Genomic DNA, 24,255 nt, shown 5'->3' with positions numbered 1-24,255 from the left:
ACGAAGTTTCGTAATGGATGCAGTTATTTTCCTAAATAACATTACTACCAGGAACTGGTAACGTCAGCATTTTTCTGTGAAAATCTGTATCGGTTTTAATCTCTCGTAAGAGCCACCATTAGCCAATCACTTGAAGAGCATTCACTACTGACGAATCTGCTGATATGATCTTCTGGTACACAATTGTAATTACATAGATAGCAGACTGATAACACAAGATTATCGGACGCTCAGAAGAAAAAGTATAAAACGTTGGTCCGAACTGGTGGCAGTGTGGTAACTGCAAAGCCAACATCTGATCTCGCCATGACCATGTGGAGTTCGGTTGCCGCTTTCCTGCTTCTGGGGCTGACGGCGACAGCCTCGGCCAGTAAGTCTTCCATATTTTACTGATTTTTTTAAGCAGTTTATGTAACTTGCACGACTTTATTCACTTCTGGTCACTTACAACAACCCATATTCTCAGTAATCATCTGTATTGCCTGTCCAGACCTTAACTGCTCCTACAATTTATCACCTCTACTGCTATTCCTAAATGTCTCCACATCTCCCACTAATTCCCCCTTTCCTGTAGCAAAACTTCCCACAGACTTTGTAAGTTTGTTAGTTGCCCGGTCTTTTTGCTTGACTGTTTGTTGGTCGTTATAATGATTCGGCGCAGGACTATTTATAGACAACATTAGAGTACGATCTTATTCACGAGGAATATGTATCACTGTAATATCTTTCATAAATGTGTGCCTACATGACACGTGTCCTCTCAATCTGTTCTTCCAATCTTCAGTATAAGAAATTTAAGAAAGATATAATGTCAAAAAAGGAATCTTGAGTTTAAACAATTTACGAAACACTGAGCTTATTACATGCAATTGTCATGGACATTTACATTATACACATTTTCACTGTATTTAGCTATTGGCCTCTAAGATATCATTCGGTCGCCGTAAATAAAAGTAAACTGGTTCATACTACACATTACTATCCACAAACAAATACGCCGAAGCAAAAGAATCGCAATACCATGAATGAGTTGTGTGGCAGGAACGAAAGTTGATAGGCATGTTTCTACATTTGAAAGATGATCTCTATTCCAGTTTCGTACCAGTCGCATGCAGCGGCGCTACTAGCGCTACTATGAGGACGCAAATTAGGTGTGCTTCAAATACACGCTGTAACGGACGTGAGCGTTAGTTGCTTTTGAGATTGGACATTGTGAGTTGGTTAGGCAAGAATGCCTTTAACGCGATAAAGACGCCATTATCAATATCTCACCGAGTTTGAACGGGGTCGCGTAATAGGGCTGCTAGAAGCTGGATGTTCCTTCCGTGATATTGGAGAAACACTTGGCAGGAATGTAGCCACTGTATATGACTGCTGGAGCGGTGGCCAAGAGAATTTACGTTCAGAAGAACACCAACCTCCGACGATCACGTGGCACTACCTAGAGGGAATACCATCGCGTTTGGCGTATGGTTCTGGCGCATGGTACTGCGTCCGAAGTTGGAATTTGAGCAGCAGATGACACCACAGTGACGTAACGAACTGTTGACACGTTTCCAGAATGAGATTTTCACTCTGCAGCGGAGTGTGCGCTGATATGAAACTTCCTGGCAGATTATAACTGTGTGCCCGATCGAGACTCGAACTCGGGACCTTTGCCTTTCGCGGGCAAGTGCTCTACCATCTGAGCTACCGAAGCACGACTCACGCCCGGTCCTCACAGCTGTACTTCTGCCAGTATCTCGTCTCCTACCTTCCAAACTTTACAGAAGCTCTCCTGCGAAACTTGCAGAACTAGCACTCCTGAAAGAAAGGATACTGTGAAGACATGGATTAGCCACAGCCTGGGGGATGTGTCCAGAATGAGATTTTCACTCTGCAGCGGAGTGTGCGCTGATATGAAACTTCCTGGCAGATTAAAACTGTGTGCCCGACCGAGACTCGAACTCGGGACCTTTGCAGGAGACCTCGCAGGAGAGCTTCCGTAAAGTTTGGAAGGTAGGAGACGAGATACTGACAGAAGTAAAGCTGTGAGGACCGGGCGTGAGTCGTGCTTCGGTAGCTCAGATGGTAGAGCACTTGCCCGCGAAAGGTAAAGGTCCCAAGTTCGAGTCTCGGTCGGGCACACAGTTTTAATCTGCCAGGAAGTTTCATGTTGACACGTTGGTTATCAATGACAGTTCCGAGCCAGAAGCCCAGAACCGCGTATATCATTGACAACAAACAGCCGCCATTTGCGATTTCAATGGTGTTAAGCCAAAGGTCATTAGAGTATAGGGTGGAGGCCTGTTGTGTTTTCTGGTGAAAGCTGGTTCTGCTCGATCCGGTGACGGTCGTGCGTTGGTTATATGGAGGCCTGTTGAAGGCCTGCAACCAACCTGACTTCGTGCAAGACACACTGGATCCACACGTGGAGTTATGGTCTGGCGGTGCTATTTCGCACGGCAGTAGGAGCACTCTCGTGATCATCCCACGCACTCTGACTGCAAATCTGTACGTCAGTCTGATGATTCGACCCACTGTGCTGCCATTCATGAACAGCATTCCAGGGGATGTTTTCCAAGAGGATAACATACCGCTGTTGTTAGCCAACATGCTCTACAGAGTATCGGCACGTTACCTTGGCCTGCTAGATCACCAAATCTGTCTCCAATCGAGTACGTATGGGACATCATCGGACGACAACTCCAGCGTCATCCACAAACAGCATTAACCGTCCCTGCATTGACAGACCAAGTGCAACAGGCATGGAACTTCATCCTACAAAATGACATACGATACCTGTACAACACAATGAATGTACGTTTGCATGCTTGCATTCAACATTCTGCTCGTTGAACTGCTTATTTATGAACGAGCATTTCATTTTTGCAATGGCTTATCTCGAGCTTACATTAACCCGTGATGTTGCAGTGTTAATCGCGTATATATATGTTACCTAGACAAATGTATTCCCGAAATGTCATTGTTCTACATTAATTATTTTTTGGTGTTGCGATTTTTTTCCCGTCAGTGTACTTTGCGCCAGTGTTCGCACTAACGGAGACCGTGACCCATTTCGGACTTGTTCATTTCATGAGCCAATCTCGGAGAGCCCAGTCTTAATTGTTTATCTCTCCATTTAATTGTTTGCGTAATGCGGTTGCAGTCCTTATCAAATGCTTCTTTTTCTTCTCCGGCCTTACCAGTCTCACAATTTCTTCTATACAATTATTTCTCTATTGCATGCTAATATTTGATATTCTGTTAAAAAGCATTTCTCTCTTGCACCAACCGGTATCTGATATTTTCTTGCTGTGCCCAGCTTGTGCAAACTTTTATTATAGGTAACATATTTTTCCACTTCTATTATAACATCTTCCACACTTCTGCTGTTTACTTGGTCGATCTCTCATTCATCTATAACTTCTCATCACTTTCACCTACAATCTAAATTTTTTTTCTGTGTTGTGCATTTTCTTCTCAAAAATCTCTAAGTTTTATCGATTTTAGCACAGAATGTTATATCATGTTTTAGCTTACCCTTAGTGTCTCTTACTATTGCACACTTCTCACGGTCTGAAATGTCCTCTTCAGCTTTCAAGAAAACGCGGGGGCGATACGTTTCTGCTCTGACTTACACCATGCTTAACCTGTACTTGTTGTAACTGATTCAACTGTGGGTTCTTGGAGAAACGCTGTATATCAGATTAACTAAACGAAACATGTTTATCTTTGCTTGAGTCTCATCTTTGGTATCAGTTATGTACTGGAAAATCGTCTTATAACTCTTAATCTAGGTCGTGCAGTAATAACAGAGTTTGTGAGACAAAATCAAAAATTTGTTTCATTTAGTCAACACAATACACTTCTTTTCTTTTCTTTTTCACTTTTTATGCTCCAGAAATATATTATCTTCACATTGTTCTGAGAAATTTTCACAGTAATCTGTTCACGGCTTCTGGTACGCGATTGTTCTTTTGCCGTGCGGAGGCAGATATCATACAAAATGTAATTCCTGTTTTTAGTAATTCCTTAGTTATTTAATCAACTAACAATGGTTATCTATGCTCTATTTCACTCAGTACACTATCAAATTTTGATCACTTTAGTTGGTCAACTATTTTATCCACATAAAATTCCTCTTCTTATTCTAACTAACTTGGAGAAAACTATCCATTCCTTACACGTACTGCTGTACGACACTTAATACAGACTTATCATTAGCACTTCTTATGTTAACACCGTGACGTTTTACTTCTAGAAATTAAATAAATTTTGCATTGGTATAAGTCTACCGTTGAGCAACGTAGATGTATCGGAGATTTTTAAAATATATGCCTCTGTGTAACTCGAGTTCTGAAGTGATGCACTTGTTCTCTGTTTTTGGAAGGCATATACGAAGGTGGTTCAGTAAGTTAACAGGAGCACTTGCCGATGTATAAATATTCCGCGTGAATTAAACTCCGTATCTACATAGAAGAGACGATCAAAGGTTTCATGCAGCTGTCCCACTGAACTTTGAAATATAGTTCCATGATGGAACTGTTGACAGATACAAGGGCGACGATTGCAAGTGCGAATTGTTATAAGGTTTTTGCTTTTAAAGAAAACATATCAGCTGCAAGTCATTGTCAATTAGCAAAATTTTACGGTAGTTACGTAGACAGATGAGGTTAAGGTGCCATGATCTGATAAAGGATTTCTTTTTTTAAAAAAAAAAAAAAAAAACAATCTAACCTTTGTCTTCCAAATACAAATTTTACATGCATGCAGTCCACATACTTTAATCACAGCATAGCCTCTCTAATTGAGAACAGTGCCAGATGGTTCTTTGTTTTCGTAAAAATCCTGGTCTTCTTCGGAGGAAACGCTGTTTTTATTCTTCACACAAATTCCCGAAAACGTAACCTTAAGTTTTCAGTTACCCGGAAGAGAAATTGGATTAACGTATACTTTAAAAATTACTTTTTTGTTAATGATGCAGAACTGCAAATCTTTGAATGCTATTCCCATTTGTCGTTCGACACGATAGCATGGAACTCTTTTGAAAGTTTCGTTGCTTTTCATCCCATTGTTCCCACTCACCACATTTACGGTACTCTAAATCCCTAGAGACAAGTACTCGCCACATCAACATCCAGCTAACAACCCTGAAAACCACTTTTAGTGAAACATTTCGGGTTCATTCAGTATTTTACAACAGTTTGTTTACATTGCTCCAAACCGCAACCCCGAGATACAGCAGCACTTTCCTCCGTATGTAGACGCAGTGAGATGCCAGTACAGTAGCTACGCTGCATGATATCCTCTGCCGACGTCCAGTATCTTCTTTCTCTCATGAGAGGAGTTGCTCTGTAGGTTTCCGTGCCTCAGTCTCTAAAATGGAACCCTAATAGAATCGCTTTGCTGTCCGTCTGTTTGTGCGACTGTCCGACAATTAAGAACCTTTTTTCGAGGAGTGCGTAGACACCTCACGTTCAAAAATCTATGGTTTCTTGGCGGCGTAAAAATTTTAAGATAGTAAGTCATTTCAATTAAAAGATACGGCCATTTATGTCACCTATTTGACCGTCGGCAAATCACTCATCAAAACCTATAGAGTACTTCCTGTTGAGATAGAATCGTGAAATTCGGCAAGAAGCAAGGTTTCACAGCACAAGTAAAGTAAAAGATCTGAAACTTTTTAACTCTTTCACGTCTGAACTTTTTCTTTACTCTGTAATGCTCTTAGGTGATTTTTCAATGATTTTAGACGCCAGATTTATACAAAAATTTGTACCCGTTTTCAAGCATATACTTTTTACACTTGGCTTCTTTTTATGGATCAAAATAACTAATTTTGATATTCACGGTAAATGTTAACAGCTAAACTGTTGCAGGATAAATATTTATTGAAATCCTTGACCACAGTTTCGGTATATCTAAATATACCTTCATAAGAAGCAAAATACACTAAAATCACATCCTGCAGTCGTGCCAAAGGCGTCGTACCTCCATCTGTACAGCATAGTTATCCATTCGATTGTTTTATGTATCTCCACTGCAGGATATGATTTTACTGTATTTTTGCTTCTGATGAAGGTGTATTTAGATATACTGAAACCGTTGCCAAGGATTTCAATAAATCTTTATCCTGGAACTGTTTGGCTGTTATCATTTTCCGTGAAGATTTTCAACAGTTGCTGCCTCAGCCATGTTTAAAATTTTGTGATTTTGATATATTCACTGTTGTAATAAAGAAACTGATCATTTACTAACTTTCACGCAAAATAACAACAACAATATTCAAGTTTTTGTATGTTCGTCCTTGTGATTGGAGGTCTGGGGGACCACGACCGTTCACTTACGTAAGGAAATAAAAAGCCTACAGCCATCCTTCTGATGTCTTTTGTGTACAGTTGGAGAGACAGCATCGCGGTTACAGGCAGTCTACGAAAACTAGTTATAGATGTTGGCCACTGATGCAACTTGTATACGGATGGTGTTAACCCCTCTGCATCAGCTAAGGCCTGAAGGTGGTGCACTGAAGTACGGAAACTGGTAGCGATACAATAAATGACATCATAAGGACAGCTGTAGGTGTTTCATTTCTTTACAGAATAATATTCAGTTATACAGTGGACTACAACCAACCAACCACTCACGTGCATACTGGCGGTCACAAGCAGCTGTGTGATGTTGCATTGACTTGTTGATATTTTTACAGTGATGACAAGAAGCTGACAGCACTTGTGCGTGATGAAAAGACTACACATTCACAAATGCGTACGTACGTTAAGTTTTCCATTGGGGAAAAATACACTGAAGAACCAAAGAAACTGGTACACATGAAATATATTGTGTAGGGCCCCCGCGAGACAACCTCATGAATCCATGGACCCTGCATGTCAACAGGGAACTGTTCGAGCTGGTGGAGGTTCTGTAATGGTGTGGGGCATGTGCAGTTGGAGTGATACGGGACACTTGATACGTCTAGATACGACTCTGAGTGGTGACACGTACGTAAGCATCCAGTCTGATCACCTCTATCCATTCTGGTCCATTGTGCATTCCGACGCACTTGGGCAATTCCAGCAGGACAATGCGACACCCCACACATCCAGAATTGCTACAGAGTGGCACCAGAAACACTCTTCTGAGTTTAAACACTTACGATGGCCACCAAACTCCCCAGACAAGAACATGATTGAGCATATCTGGGATGCAACGTGCTGTTCAGAAGAGATTTCCAACCCCTAGTACTCTTAGGGATTTATGGACAAGGTTACAATATCTCCGGATGTAACTAACATTTTACAATGCAACAAACGGCACTGATTACGTATTTGTTTATATGTTCAGATGTGCTAACAAAAGTAACGGGGTTCCATTTAAAAAAAACGTAGCTTTGTGTTAAAAAACATACTGCCATGCATTTTTTTGTGGTTTGTATTAACCAATTACTCTAGCCCCTCTCCTCACGTTCGGTCTGTGGAATCGATTCGTCAGTATTTGATGTGGTTTACGAAATACATCCAGCGGTAATGTTAGGTGACTCACCCTATATATATATATATATATATATATATATATATATATATATATATATATATATATATATATGAACTGCTGCCCTTTGCTCGTTTCTTTTTGTGTGTCCAGGCTACTTTGAGAAACTGAGAAACTCCTATAGATATTTGATTTGGAAACGGTCTTGGAATTCCCGGGATCAATATTTTTCCAATAAAAGGTATGAATGAACTATATATGAGGTGTCCCGTTTATCTTGCTCACCCAAAACAACTTTTTTCTGATGCGTTAAATAAAAAATTGCTGTAACCGGAGTTTTTTAACATCTTTGGGTAGTTCTTGCTTAGGGTATACGTTTTTGTATATCCATAGATGTAGGAGCTATGGGTTAGACCAGGGCTTCCCAACGTGTAGTCCGCGGACCCCTTAGGGGTCCGCCGGTTCTTTCTAGGGGGTCCGCGGCTGCCTTTCACCAAATCGTGTAAAATAATGAGTACATTATTGAATAAAAATGTGAAAATCAAATTCATCACTTTTTTTTCGTGTGAAAAACGTGTGTACTTTTACTTCAGGTCGTACCCCCAAGCAGCCTTTGCGGTTCCTAAGTGAGAACGCATACACAGTTTAGTGCCGGAGAATGCGGCTTCTCTGATCGACTGTTTCGCAACAATACGGGGGTCGTTTGCGCGCCGGCTCACGGCGCTGTATACACTGAAACCTTTTTATTTATGCGCGGAGCGAGCTTTGTCGACCAATCACAGCGCTCGCTGGCACGTATGCGGCCCCAGGCATCATTAAATGTTAAACTTGCTTTGTCAGTGCACTACCTATTTCATAAGTCGATTTTTGACCAGTTTATTACTTCTCACATGGATCGGTGGCTGAAGTCAGGATCATTGAAGAATGGTGCAGTTCCTCCATCGCCTTCACAACAAGGGAAGTTTCCAGTTAACATGAATGAGCGGGAGGACGACCAGAGGAAGACTTTACATACATTTGAATATTTTTCTTCGGATTTCACGAAAAACCACACACACACACACACACACACACACACACACGACTGTTGCGAAATATGCATGCTCCTTACACAGCAGTGGAAGTGAACAGATCATAAGCGGCAGCTTGTTAACAGCGAACAGTTAGGACGTGACTTTGATTGCTCTTGGAGGAAGACAGCTCCATCGTGTGAAATTTCAATTACCAAGTAATTTTAATCACGCTATAGTGTTTTGAACAAAGTGATTAAATCCACTAGTAAGTGTCTGGATACAGTGGGAATTCAAATTGGATCGTTAATTTCAAGTTGTTTTCATTCATCTCTAAACCAAAGAACTATTGATACTTCGGGGAGGGGGGGGGGGGGGGGTGTCATTGGGAACATGGCACTTGCATTAAGAAGTTTTCAGTTCCCATGGGTTTCTCTCTGAAATTTTAAGTTACTGTGCTCTTGACTGACTAGGGGTCCGCGCCGGCCGCGGTGGCCGTGCGGTTCTGGCGCTGCAGTCCGGAACCGCGGGACTGCTACGGTCGCAGGTTCTAATCCTGCCTCGGGCATGAGTGTGTGTGATGTCCTTAGGTTAGTTAGGTTTAAGTAGTTCTAAGTTCTGGCGGACTTATGACCTAAGATGTTGAGTCCCATAGTGCTCAGAGCCATTTGAGCCATTAGGGGTCCGCCATGGATTTTCGACTGAAGAAGGGGTCCGCCAGCTGAAAAGGTTGGGAAGCCCTGGGTTAGACGCTACATTTTTTGCATGTAACCATGTACATTTCATTCAAGATTACACCCACTCTCTCCAACAGCCGCGCGTAGTGGCCGCGTGGTTAGAGGCGCAATGTCACCGATTGCGCGGCCCCTCCCGCCGGAGGTTCGAGTCCTCCCTCGGGCATTGGTGTGAGTGTTGTCCATAGCGTTAAGTTAGTTTAAGAAATGTGTAAGTCTAGGGACCGATGATCTCAGCAGTTTGGTCCATTAGGAATTCACACACACACTCTCTCCAAGAGCTATTGAAAAACATATGGCACTGTACAATTTTTTCCGAAAGTAGTACATATGGAAATGATAAATAATACGTGACTTCTCTACTTTAAATATCCCTTCAAAGGATTTTATTAACTAAATCATTTAACCTCTTCAAAACACATTGAAATTTTTACAAATTTTCAGTAAACATTGAATGCAACAATACTACACGGTACAGTAATTGGACCTTATTGTGTAGTACCTTATTACAGTACTTATGACAATGCAGAAGTAACATAGTCCTTTGTAGCAATTTTTCCTGTGATACTACCACTGCATGGAAAACAGAGCGTTTACATCACTTGAGCAAAATGATGACCATTGGCTTTCATACATAGGGTCACTCTGTGGATGAAGGACGCACTACATCATGCTGCAACTTCCTCTGTGATGTATGTACAAGCATGAATAATGCGTTGCTGCATGTCCTCCGGTGTTGTTGGAACAGTTTGGTAAACAGCATCCTTGACAGCTCCCCACAGAAAAAAGTCCAACAGTGTAAGATCCGGAGATGGGAAAGGCCAAACGGCCGGCCGAAGTGGCCGTGCGGTTAAAGGCGCTGCAGTCTGGAACCGCAAGACCGCTACGGACGCAGGTTCGAATCCTGCCTCGGGCATGAATGTTTGTGATGTCCTTAGGTTAGTTAGGTTTAACTAGTTCTAAGTTCTAGGGGACTAATGACCTCAGCAGTTGAGTCCCATAGTGCTCAGAGCCATTTGAACCATTTTTTGAACAGGCCAAACTAATTTGCCACCGCATTCGGTCGACCTACCTGGGTATTTACGGTTCAGATTTTGTCGTGCTTGTAAGGCGTTAGGTGCAGGGACGCGTCATGCTGATACCACATCACTATCCTTTCATTCGGTGGTATGGCATCCAAGAGAACAGGAGGTGTGTGTCTTAAAAATCGGGCATATTGTCTACCATTTTGGTTGCCACTTACAAATAAAGATCCGGTAGTGGTATCTCCAATAATTCCGCACCAAACACTAACGTTCCATGGTCGTTGATGCCCTACCTGTCGTAGCCATCGTAGATTGTTGATGGATCAATAATGCATATTTATCATATTGACAGTTCCTAAGTCGGCGAATGGGACCTCTTCGGTAAAAAGAACATCTGAGAAAAAAATAATATTAGTCAGAAGTTGTTGCTGAACCCACTGCGAAAAACTGAACCCTATTGTTGAAGTCATTCCCGTGAACATTTTCGTATAAATAAACATGGTAAGGATGGAATGTATGACGCTGCAGAATGCGATGTGCGCTTGTTTTCGAGACACCAACTTCATGTTGAATTTGTCATATGCTGACTTAGGATTCACGGCTGCGGCACCTCAGCAGCTTTGTCCGTTCGTGTTCTACGACGATTTCGAGACCTTGCGTAAAAATTTCCCGTTTCACATTGACAAGAAACGAGTCGAGCAAACATCCACCGAGAAGGCGATAGCTTATCAGGGAATCGTCTGCTGCGCAGTAGTTGTGCCTGAACTAAATTTCGCCCGTCTCCAGTAAATTACAGCACAGGTATGTACAGTAGAACAGAATACGGACAAATAACTTGATAATCACAATGTTCTGTAACAGTACTGAACACAAAAATGCAAGTTACAAATTTAATTCGTATCGACGTACGATCTCCGTAGATCAGCGGCATTTCTGCGTTATCGTCATGCGTGCACATTATACACCTTTAAACAACAAAAACTGTTTTCACAATGCGCACTACCGCCATGTAGTTACTAAGTTTTTCTGATGCCGACTACATTGGTATGCAGAGCACTTTACACTAAAACAACAAGAACTGGGGTACGCGAGGATAGGGGGGGGGGGGGGGCAGGACAGATGAGTATGTCTGTTTACACGGGTCGGGAATCATAAACAAAACACCTACCTCTTCTACAGCACTACATTGGGTACGTAATTTTTACGCACAAGGTAGTAAACTGCTTGGTTTCTCCTTAAACTGTGTACTCTTTATAGTTTGCACATCTACGTTTTATTGGTAAAAATGATACATTCTCGAACAGCTGTTGGAGAGGGTAAGTGCATTCTTGGATAAAATGTCCATGGTCCCATTTAAAGAATTTAGCCTCTACCCGATATCTCCAACATCTGTGGGGATACATAAAACATACAACCTGAACAAGAACTACCCAATGATCTTAAAAAAGTTGATTGAAACAATTTTTCGTATAGCGCTTCAGAAAAAAGTTGTTTTGGGCGAGCAAGGTAAATGGACACGCTGCACATAATTAAATGGATATGGGACCATCAGTCCTCGAGCCCTACTCACAATTGGCCAATTTTTTAACCTCCAGTTCGCCCTATCATCTTTCCGCGTCACCTCTACCCTGCTAACGCAGCCTTGACCTGCAGCATACCAAGCGCTGCGCGGCCGGATCGAAGGCTGTCCTATTAACCGGCCGTGGCGCGGCCTGTGTGTCTCTTTCCGACAGCGAGCGTGTCCTGCTACTGGGGCTCGTGGGCGACGTACCGCGCGGGCCCAGCCAACGTGGAGGTGGCCGACATCGACACCACGCTCTGCACGCAGGTGGTCTACGCCTTCGCTGGCCTCGACGAGACGACCAACAGCATCAAGTCGCTCGACCCCTACAACGACCTGGAGGAGAACTACGGCAAAGGCAACTACAAGAAATTCACTGCGCTCGCCGACCAGGGCGTCGTGCCGCTGCTCGGCGTCGGTGGATGGAACGAAGGCTCCGTCAAGTACTCCACGGCAAGTATCCACACACCGGCAGCAATGATCAGGACTTTACAGGAGCGTAGGTCCTCGCGGCTGGAGTCCACGCGGTGCGTGACTGCATCATTTTAAAAAAAAAAAAAACTACTATCAATTTCGGCTGTTATTCCAGACAGCCTTCATCAGGATCTTTTCTGGCTTGTCGTGGCTGCTTTATAATTATTACTTGAAAATGGCTGCGCGTCTTGCCATCCTACATATTCTGAAGTCATAAAAGCAATGGGATACCTCCTAAAGTCGTGTCTGACCTCCATTTGCCCAGTGTACTGCAGCAACTCGACGTGATATGAGCTCAACAACTCGTTGGAAGTCCCCTGCAGAGATATTGAGCCATGCTGCCTCTTCAGTCGTCCACAATTGTGCAGGTGTTACCGGTGCAGGATTTTGTGCACGAACGTAGCTCTCGATTATGTCCCATAAATGTCCGAGGGGACTCATGTCAGACGATCTGGATGGCCACGTCATTCTCTCGAATTTTCTTCAAACTTGTCGCGAACAATTGCGGCCCTGTGACGTGGCCTATTGTCATCCACAAAAATTTCATCGTTGTTTGAAAACATGAAGTCCGTGGATGGCTGAAAATAGTCTCCAAGTAGCCGAACATAACCATTGCCAGTAAACGATAGGGACAGTTGCACCAGAGGACTCAGTACATTCGATGTAAACACAGCACACACCATCATGGAGCCACCACCAGCTTTCACAGTGGCCTGTTGACAACTTGGGTCCATAGCTTCTTGGGGTTTGCGCCACATTCGAACCATACCATAAATATAAAGCAGTAACAACAAGTCATCAGTAATCAGCTTGATCCCGTGCAATAGCAGCCGAATCGTTGGTAGTTCTGCAATATATGACACGGTTGCCCATACACGCACAAGTACTAAACTCAAATGGAGATTCTCTTAAGCAGTATAATATGATAAGTGTGATTCGTAGTGATGCTTCTCAGCTACAGCTTGAGCACTTACTTTCGTTCCTCCTCCCTCTCTTCGATGTTACAACAAGTGTTAGATTAGTATTGGAAGGAGGTAAAAGGGGCTGAATGAGTGATGAAGCAAGAGGTTGGAAGCTTGGTCCGGAAACGTATATTAAACGACGGACTAACGTGTGAACCGTCGTCTACACCGATATTTCGTAGTACGAAGTATGTCTCAGAAGTTCGGAGAATGGCAACATTTAAAAAAAGGAACATTTTTCTTCAGTTTGCAACGGACCCTTTGTTGGTCGGACGAGGCTTTCGGTCATAGCCTTGTTCGCAGAACAGATTCGAAACCTTCAGAAGCGAGATCGTTCTAATTTTAACGTCAGAACTCCACTGAGTATTTAATGGCTCAAAAATAATTTATTTACAATAAATTAGTTTATGTGAAATACATACTTCCGCGACGGAAACAAACGGCATTACCTCTGCACGGGTGGAGAAAGCTGCACGTGTGTGAATTCCATTAGAATTTTGCACATACAGGGATGCTATAACTCCAGTAAATGTAAGAGACATGTGATCTCACTTCTAACTCTTCGTCAGACACTACCTACGTGTTTTTTCCTAAACTGGTTAAGTTACTCAAACAAATTATTCAAAATCATATTGCATCACCATAATCTGTTATGAATAACCTCTGTTGTTGCTACTATCGCGAATCGTCGTCAGACATAATAGGTTCTTCAGTCTTTGGCCTAATGACGATTTGCGTTAGTCGAAATTCATAGCAAGACTCTCTACAGCAGCTGATGGTGGTGTAACATGATTTTCGATAACTATATACAAGCTGTAGGACACGACCTACTGAAAATGCACGAATTCCAATTAAAAATCAAAGTGCTTAACCAAAATATGGTGCAGGGCCTCTTCTTCGTACAGGTGCAGCAAAGGAGTGTATAAAACGTTAAATTACTACGTGTTCCCTAGATCGTGAATACAACATTTCGTAATGATGTGGGACGTGTCAGTTTAACATAAATAATATACTTATCTTTGTTACAGTTACTATCTCATGTCTAAAAACTTATCTATTGACTGTAAGAAGTTGTCATTCAGAAATTCTTTTAATAAATTGTTTTCAAATGCTGGTTGGCTATCTGTCAGACTTTTAATGCTATTTGGTAAATGACCAAATACCTTTGTGGCAGCATACTTCACCCCTTTCTGTGCCAAACTCATATTTAACTCGCAGTAGTGAAAATTGTTTTTTCTTCTAGTGTTGTAGCTATACACTTTGCTGTTATTTTTTAACTGGAATATCGTAAGTGAATATTTGTATTGTGAAGGTACTGTGAATATCCCTAGTTTCTTAAATAAAAGTCTGCAAGGTGATCTTGAGTGGTCTCCTGTTATTATTCCAGTCCCCCATGCTTATTAGATTTTCATCTCCCTTTACACACTGAAATATCCGTTCAGTATCCTCATATATTTTCTCTATCTTTTCATCTTTTGCTTGCAATGTTAGCATGCATAGCTGAACTGTTTATGTTGGTGATGGTTTACTGCTGGTTCTGATAAGAACAACTCCATCACAGAAATATCTGCAATAATTCACTGCCTACGCTACCTCTGTGTTCATGACAAATCATATTCTCTTTATAACATTTTGTGGTGTTGCTGATATTACACTATACTCGTCTGGCCAGAACTACTTTTCTTCTTCCTACTTCACTTCACTGAACCCTACTATATCTACACAACCATTTCGTTTCTCTTTCCAGATTTTCTAGCTTCCCTACCACGTACAAACTTCGGAAATTTCACTCTCCGACTCGTAGAATCTTACCCTTCCGCTTTTTTTCAATATGTTGTTACTTCCTCCTCGACTGTCCTCTCCCAGAGATCCGAATGGGGAACTAATCCGGATCTTTTGCCTTTTTCAAATACACGGCACATGTTCTGTGGATATACATTGTGTGTCTTTAATACTGTGGTTTCCACTACGTTATGCATCCTCATGCTGTTTATCATTGATATTTCTTCCGCATTTTGGAGACAGTTTGCCACACAATGGCAACAGGGCGCATTGAAACGCAGTCCGCTCCATCGCCCTATTTTTAAGGAGCCGTTGGCAGCACTAGGATGATTACACCTGAAGTCTTCGGCCAACGTCTTTTCTTTGTGACTATAAAACCTAACTCTACGTTTCCAAATCTATTTCTTGTTTTGATGGCTATTATTATTAATTATTTGGCAATAATTAGCTGAGAGAATGTTTGTCCATTCCTTAATTAGCCATTCTATGGGAGCAACAGCCTTTGCTCGATAATTTCCAATTAAGCAGAGACAGTGCGTGTGTCTTGATAACAAACCTTTGGAGCTTGGTCGTGTTTTCGAAACCACAAAACTTAAGTCTATATTGTGAAATGTGGTGGTCACTGACACGTTATCGTTCACGATAGTGACCTAATGTTTTTTTGTATCAATATTTCGATAAAAAACTATATCGAAGAAATGACCCATCAACACCAACACAGTAATATGAGGGCAGTACAATTTAGAGAGTTTGTTGCCATCTCTTTAGCACATATTCACTTTTCATCTCCATGCCATCAATAAGTTACATGCTTTTTATAACAGTAAGACAATGGGATGAGCGCCATTACCACACAACAGTCGCTCTGCAACTGCTAATCTGTCTTGTTCCGAGATACAAAACAGGCAACACACTATTATTGTCTTTCTGGACACCTGGAACTTACATATTACTTTAATTGTATCTTCATGTAGGGCCCGTAACCAGACACTCTAGAAGGATTTCCAGACTCAGAGCACGGAGAAAAGTAATAAAATCCCATAAGCAAAAAAATGTACGTATCTCAAGTTACACTACGTTTCTGGATCACTCGGAACAGAATCAGTGCCGACATTAAGAAAATTGAAGTTCTATCCTAAATTATACAGTATTCTGCATTCGATTGTCTCAGCCAGAACGAAGATGACAGACAACAGAACTCAGAACTGCTAAAGAATGTAAAAGTCCTCAGTCTGCCGTCGTGGTTTAATAGGGTTTAATGGTGTTGATAAAGTCGGACAAGGGAATATTATCGCATGTAAGAATGTATCTGCATTGTAATGCAGTTCCCATAGCGCTGCTAATGCTACCCGCAAATACATATGAACGATGTTGCTATTGAAAAACTAAAGTTCGATAGCATGCAATGTGACAGCTATTGACCAGTTCGCTCGAAGACACAACACACAAAGTGCGTGCATGGTTCAAAATGGCTCTGAGCACTATGCGACTCAACTTCTGAGGTCATCAGTCGCCTAGAACTTAGAACTAATTAAACCTAACTAACCTAAGGACATCACACACATCCATGCCCGAGGCAGGATTCGAACCTGCGACCGTAGCGGTCACGCGGTTCCAGACTGAAGCGCCTTTAACGGCACGGCCACACCGGCCGGCTGCGTGCAAGGAAAACGTTGTTGCATTTATAGCAATGTATTTCCCAGTCCCTCAGATCAAATCAGTTTTTGAACGATTCTGTGTTCTACACATTGGCAGTATGTCACGCGTTCTGTACGGCTTAAATACACGGATTATGCTTTTGTAGTATCAATTTCAGGTTACCTCTTCACAAACTTGAAGAGAGAAAGAAACAACGTAAGAGATGTAATTAATTTGGATGAGCAATTCTTTATTGTCAACAAATAGCTAATATCTCGGGTACACCAGTCTAAATTGTTAAAGATCATATACTAAAAAAATGGAATTTCCACATCTTTCGGCAAAGAGTTCAGCAGACGTCTTTCGCGTCTTCTCGCTAACACAGTACTGTCTTCGTATGCCTACACGAAGTTGGTTTCTGAATAGAGTTACCAGATCTTAAAGATATCAGCTGAACGCTGAGCACGAAACGTCACGAAGAAGTATTTGTGTGGTATGCTTCCACTAAAGCCGAAAACAACATTTTTCGTCAAAATCGACATTCTAAACTGTGTCTCGCTAACACAGTACTGTCTTGGTATGTATACACGAGGTTGGTTTCTGAATAGAGTTAACAGATCTTAAAGATATCAGCTGAACGCTGAGCACGAAACGTCACGAAGAAATATTAGTATGGTATGCTCCCATTAAAGCGGAAAACAACATTTTTCGTCAAAATCGACATTTCAAACTGTAAAATCATATTTTCTCTTAGGAAGCCTACATTTCACTCATTGAAGTACAACATTTATTTCGAGTAACTTCACTTCTAAAATCGCTCCTCAGCTTAGCCTTCAAGTGAAAATATATGAACGCAATGAACATTATGCTGAGATGATTATTTTTTTATCACCAACAGAGTGAAAACATTAAATTCGGTAAAACAATGAGTGTGGTGGAATGCCGTACTAATGTTTTTCAAAGACTGACGATGTTTACCCAAGTACAGAAACCTTTTTTCCAAGACGGACGTTATGCAAGCATAACAGGAATGAAAACACTCTGATTCAAAACCACACCATTAAAAAAGCTTTCAAATAACTACTGTGTTCGTGGTAGTAGAAAGTAGTGACTAAGTCGGTTACCACCGCCAATGAAGAGGGTCCGTGAGACCCACCATATCTAATGCTTCTTGGCTCGCATCCTCATTGTTGCTGTGGTTTTCAGTCCAGAGACTGGTTTGATGCAGTTCTCCATGCTATTCTATTCCGTGCAAGTCTCTTCATCTCCCAGTAACTACTGCACCCTACATCCTTCTGAATCGGCCTAGTGTATTCATCTCTTAGTCTCCCTCTACGCTTTTTATACTCCACGCTTCCCTCCAATACTAAACTGGTGATCCCTTGATACCTCAGAACGTGTCCTTCCAACCGATCCCTTAATCTAGTCAAGTTGTGCAACAAATTACTGTTCTCCCCAATTCTATTCAGTTCCTCATCATTAGTTACGCAATCTGCCGATATAACCTTCAGCATTCTTCTGTAGCACCACATTTCAAAAGTTTCTATTCTCTTCTTGTCTACACTGTTCATCGTCCACGTTTCACTTCCATACATGGTTACACTCCATACAAATACTTTCAGAAAAAACTTCCTGACGCTAAATCTATATGCGATGTTAACAAATTTCTCTTCTTCAGAAACGCTTTCCTTGCCATCACCAGTCTACATTTTATATCCTTTCTACTTCGACCATCATCAGTTATTTCGGTGCCCAAATAGCAAAACTCATCTACTTCTTTAAGTGTCTCATTTCCTAATATAATTCCCTCGGCGTCACCTGATTTAATTCAACTACATTCCATTATCCTCGTTTAACTTTCGTTGATGTTCACCTTATATCTTCCTTTCAAGGCACTGTCCATTCCGCTCAACTGTTCTTCCAAGTCCTTTGCTGTTGTAACAGAATTACAATGTCATCGGCAAACCTCAAGGTTTTTATTTCTTCTCCCTGAATTATAATTCCTACTCCATAATTTTCTTTTGCTTGCTCAATATACAGAATTGTAAAGAACCTTTCACCCGTATCACCTTTAGAATTTGAAAGAGTATATTCCAGTCAACATTGTCAAACGCTTTCTCTAATTCTATAAATGCTTTAAAGGTAGGTTTACCTTTTCTGAATCTATCTTCTAAGATAAGTCGTAGGGTTGGTTTTGCCTCGCATGTTCCTACATTTCTATGAATCCAGATTGATCTTCCCCGAGGTCGGCTTCTACCAGTCTTTCCATTCGTCTGTGAAGAATTCGTGTTAGTATTTTGCAACCATGACTCATTAAACCCAAAGTTTGGCAATATTCACATCTGTCAGCACTGGCTTCCTACAGAACTGGAATTATTACATTTTTCTTCAAGTCTGAGGGTATTTCGCCTGTCTAATACAACTTGCACACCAGTTGGAAGAATTTTGTCATGGCTGGCTCTCCCAAGGCTATCACTAGTTCTAACGAAATGTCATTTACTCCCAGCGATTTATTTCAACTTAGGTCTTCCAGTGCTCTGTCAAATTCTTCGAGTAGTATCATATCTCCCATCTCATCTTCATCTACGTCTTCTTCCATTTCCATAACATTGCCCTCGAGTACATCGCCCTTGTATAGACCCCCTATATACTCCTTCCACCTCTCCGCTTTCCCTTCTTTGCTTAGGACGGGTTATTCATCTGAGCAACTGATATCCATACAGGTCCCAATGTCTCTCTAAGTTTCCTGTAGGTGGCATCTATCTTACCCCTAGTGATATATGCTTCTACATCCTTACATTTGTCCTCTAGCCATTCCCGCTTAGCCATTTTGCATTTCCTGTCGAACTCATTTTTGAGACGTTTGTATTCCTCTTCCCCTACTTCGTTTGCTGCATTTTTACATTTTCTTCCTTCATCAATTAAATTCAATATCTCTTGTGTTACCCAAGGATTTCTACTATCCCCCTTCTTTTTACCTATTTTATCCCCTGCTGCCTTCACTATTTCATTTCTCAAAGCTACACATTCTTCTGCCACTGTCTTCCTTTCCCCTGTTTTTGTCAATCATTCCCTAACGCTCCCTCTGAAACCCTCTACAACCTCTGGTTCTTTCTTTTTATCCAGATCCCATCGCCTAAATTTTGGTAGTTTCTTCAGTTTTAATCTACAGTTAATTACCAACATATTTTTGTTAGAATCCATATCTGTCCGTGGAAACGTCTTACAATTTAAAACGTGGCTCCTAAATCTCTGTCTTAGCATTATGTAATCTATCTGAAACCTTCCGGTGTCTCCAGGTCTCTTCCGCGTATACACCCTTCTTTCATGATTCTTAAACTAAGTGTTAGCACTGTTTAAGTTACCCTCTGTTCAAAATTTTACAAGGCGGATTCCTCTTTCATTCCTTACCTCCAGTCCATATTCACCTACTACGTTTCCTTCCCTTCCTTTTCCTACTAGCGAATTCCAGTCCCTCGTGACTATTAAATTTTCGTCTCACTTAACTATCTGAATAATTTCTTTCATCGTATCATACATTTCTTCAATCTTTTCATCATCTGCAGAGCTAGTTGGGATACAAACTTGTACTGATGTGGTAGGCGTGGGGTTCGTGTCTATCTTGGGTACAATAATGCGCTCACTATGCTGTTCGTAGTAGCGTATCCGCGTTCGTATTTTTTTATTCATTAGTAAGCCTACTCCTGCATTACCCATGTTTGATTTTGTATTTATAACCCTGTATTCACGTGACCAGAAGTCTTGTTCCTCCTGCCACCGAACTTCACTAATTCCCACTATATCTAGCTATAACCTACACATTTCTCTGTTTAGATATTCTAACCTTCCTGCCCGATTAAGAAATCTGACATTCCAGGCGCCGATCCATAGAACGGCAGTTTTGTTTCTCCTGATAACGACGTCCTCATGAGTAGTCCACGCCCGGAGATCCGAATGGAGGACTATTTTACCTCCGGAATATTTTACCTAATAGGACGCCATAATCATTTAACCATACAGTAAAGCTACATGCCCCGGGAAAAATTACGGCTGTAGTTTCCCCTTGCTCTCAGCCGTTCGCAGTACCACCACAGTGATGCTGTTTTGGTTGATGTTAGAAAGCCAGTTCAATCAATCATCCAGACTGTTGCCCCTGCAACTACTGACAAGGCTCCTCCCAGTCTTCAGGAACCACACGTTTGCGTGGTTTCTCAACAGATACCCCTTCGTTGTGGTTGCGCCTACGCTACGGCTATCCATATCGCTAGGCATGAATGCCTCCCCACCAACGGCAAGATCCATGGTTCATGGGGGGCTGTCATCATTATCAGTGTGTTATTCCATTTTTACTGCAGTGCAGTAGATTTTTCTTTTCTTTATCCTGAGTAGATGTTTGTAATACAATGAGAAGTGGGTTTAGTTGCACAAGTTGTGAACAAGGTTTATTACTTTCCACAGTGTGTAAAGCTGTTTTCGCAACGTATCTCTCAAAAAGTCCCTCACAGATTTCGAGTGACAAACAAACAACTTTTCTAAAGCGTATGAAATGTCAGATAAAAACCATGTATCAGTATCTACAACTTTCATACTCACGGGAAGCGATCTTTGAGCTTTACTCGTTATCTCTTCGTGGGCAAGAGTGTTTTGACTTGTAATCAGTTCCACTGCATAGATTTCGTGAACTTTCCGGATAAAACAGACAGTGTCTGATAAAAGGCATGCAGGGAGATAATATAAAATCTTAAACACAAGCAAAGCACGAAGTGTCGCAGATGTAAGTAACTACGTTCTTGATACCGAAACAGCAGCAATAGCGCATACATAAACTGGATACGTTCACAATTTAAATATCTTAAAATTCCTCAGCAAAATGTACTTCTATTTTCTCAGAGTAAACAGAACACGTTATTTAAATAATATGCCGAATGCATCGGGTATGCTTCCGGCAAGAAAATACAACAGGTCGGAAAAGGCGGCGGTCCAAGAGTCAGGGAAGTGGTCCAGTCAAAACGGAAAAACGATAGGGTGAAGAGAGAAACACACAATAAAAGACAAATTCTCAGGAAAACTACGTTCAGGCTCGTACGAAAAAACTATGTGAATTATATCTTTTTTGTTTGTACCTTCACCAGTTTATAAGGCTGGAACGACAAAACCGTCGTAGGCTAAAGAGAAATCTCGCGCAGAAACACTGTAAGCAAGCTCATTCCATAGCACAAGATTCCATATCAGAGTTAGAAGTAAGAACCGAAGGGCAGTCCAAGAGAAAACAAGTCGGTAGCGAGTATGCGATGCCTGGTTTAGCGAGAGACTACAAGCGGTGGACACAACTGTGATTGTAAGATTTTCTTTTTTTCATTATGTGTCTGACCTACTGTGGAGTCTCTTCAGCCAGATGCTATGCGAGCTGGTAGTGGAGCAGGGGAAAACCCAGTTGGGAGAGGTTTACTAGTTCGGGCGTGACCCTTTCCTCGTGGACCACGGCCACAGTTGTCGCCAGCGAGACATTACGATAATTGCACTTAGGACGACGTTCGGTTCGCATGGAAACACGTCTCCTGCAGACTCCCTTGTTCAACAATGTGCGCTGAACGGCGTGCTGCAAAACACTTTACAGAGCGGACGAGCCTGTGATCTCCATATTTCGTGTGTGGACGACCAACAACTTGTGGTTTCGCCGACCTTCAACCACAACCCGTAGATGCTCACGACCGCAGCACGCGAACAGCCAAGCGGCTTCGCAGTTCCCGAGATGCCCGTTCCCAGGCGTGGAACCTCAACAATCTGCCCTTTGTCAAAGTCGCTTATGTATTTGCTGCCCGCGACGCTAATATGATTCGTCGTCTCTGCTCCGCTCATACTCTTAGATTACTGAGAGAGGTGTCCGAACCGGCATCAGTCTAGCGATGAGCAATGGCCATACTGTTCTTCCTCATCAGTGTAGATGCAAACGGTGTGGCGAGTGGTTTAGTGCTGGCCTGTAAATCTGAAGCACTAACGTTTCACTCCCAGCCGGTATTGGGATTCCATTTCCCTGCCACATATCACTACTCTAGGTCTAGGGGTAGCTTCTTTGACTAGAAATCAAAATGTCCCAGACCTCGGGTTCCAGCCTTACCACTGCTTAAATTCTGAATAAAAGTCATCAGCGATGGCGGCAAGGGATAAGAAGTCACCCTCTTTCTGCCAACCGCCTTGTCAAAGATGGCAGAGCGGCAAACAGAAGTTCAAGGTAGTCCCTTACCCTTGGGGTGGGAAACTGCCCATACAAGGTGGAAGTATCAGCCATGATAAACGATATTAGGATGGAGAAGGCAGTGGAAACTACTACATTAGAGACACATAATGTGTATCCACAGGACATGTGGCCTGTAATTAAAAAAGTGTCATGATGATCTCTCCATTGGCATAAGATTCCAGACTAACCACCTTTCGGATCTCCGGTAGGGAGCTGCCAAGGAGGAGGCGACCACGAGAAAGAGATTGAGTAACCAGTAAAAGTGTAACGTTCTACGAATCGCGGCAGGGAATGTCAGAAGTTTGAACGTGATAGAGAAACTATAAAATTTGAAAATTGAAATGCTTAGGATCAACGTAGACATAGTGCGGGTCAGCGAAGTGAAATGAATGTAGACAGGGATTCTTGGTCAGACAAGCACAGGCAATATCAACAGCAGCAGAAAATTACATAACGGGAATAGCTTTCGTTATGAATGAGAAGGTGGGGTAAAGAGTCAGTTACTGTGAACAGTTCAGTAATAGGGCTGTTCTTATCAGAAACAACTGCAAACGAACACCGACAATAATAGCACAGATATACATGCCAACATCGCAAGCAGAAGATTAAGAGATAGAGAAATTATTTGAGTATATTGAAGGGGTAATCCAGTACATAAAGCGAGATCAAAATGTAATAATTATGGGGGATTGAAATGTGGTTGTTGAGGAAGGAGCACAAGAAAGGATTATGAAAGAATGTGGGCTGGCTTGTAAGAATGAGAGGGGAGAAAGACTAATTGAGTTCTGCAATAAATTTCAGCTAGTAACAGCGAAAGTTCAAGAATCACAGAGCAGATGTAGATTCAGCTCACAGTTGATAATGATGAAAAGTAGACTAAAGTTTAAGGCACAAGTCAGGAGGGTGGCCGAGCGGTTCTAGGCGCTACAGTCTGGAACTGCGCGACCGCTACGGTCGCAGGTTCGAATCCTGCCTCGGACATGAGTGTGTGATGTCCTTAGGTTAGTTAGGTTTAAGTAGTTCTAAGTTCTAGGGGACTGATAACCTCAGAAGTTAAGTCCCATAGTGCTCAGAGACATTTTGAACAAGTCAGGAGGAATCAATGTGCAAAGAAGTAAAATACGGAAGTGCTAAGGTATGAAGAGACGCTCTTGAAGTTCACTGAGGCTATAGATGCTGCTGCAATGAATAGCTCAGTAGGCCGTTCAGTTGAAGAGCAATGGACATATCTAAAAAGGGCAATTATAGAAACTGGAAAAAATCTTAGGCACGAAGAAGGTAACTGCGAAGAAACCATGGGTAACAGAAGAATTACTTCAGCTGATCAACGAAAGAAGGAAGTACGTAAACGTTCGGGGAAA

General features: G+C 42.0%; 1 protein-coding gene across 1 annotated transcript in view; it reads left to right on the top strand.

Annotated features, from left to right (window-relative positions):
- The first annotated feature begins 265 nt into the window (after window positions 1–265).
- Window positions 266–24,255, top strand: part of LOC126162060 (chitotriosidase-1-like) — a 79,094-nt gene continuing 55,104 nt past the window's right edge. Inside the window, exons 1-2 of the mRNA XM_049918317.1 lie at window positions 266–370; window positions 11,973–12,253. Coding sequence (XP_049774274.1) covers window positions 307–370; window positions 11,973–12,253 — 345 coding nt within the window. The 5' untranslated portion in view covers window positions 266–306. The remainder of the gene's footprint in view (window positions 371–11,972; window positions 12,254–24,255) is intronic.

Source organism: Schistocerca cancellata, chromosome 1 (genome assembly GCF_023864275.1).
Source record: "Schistocerca cancellata isolate TAMUIC-IGC-003103 chromosome 1, iqSchCanc2.1, whole genome shotgun sequence".
In the NCBI taxonomy this organism is placed as follows: domain Eukaryota; kingdom Metazoa; phylum Arthropoda; class Insecta; order Orthoptera; family Acrididae; genus Schistocerca; species Schistocerca cancellata.
This window is presented reverse-complemented; position numbering and strand designations above follow the sequence as displayed.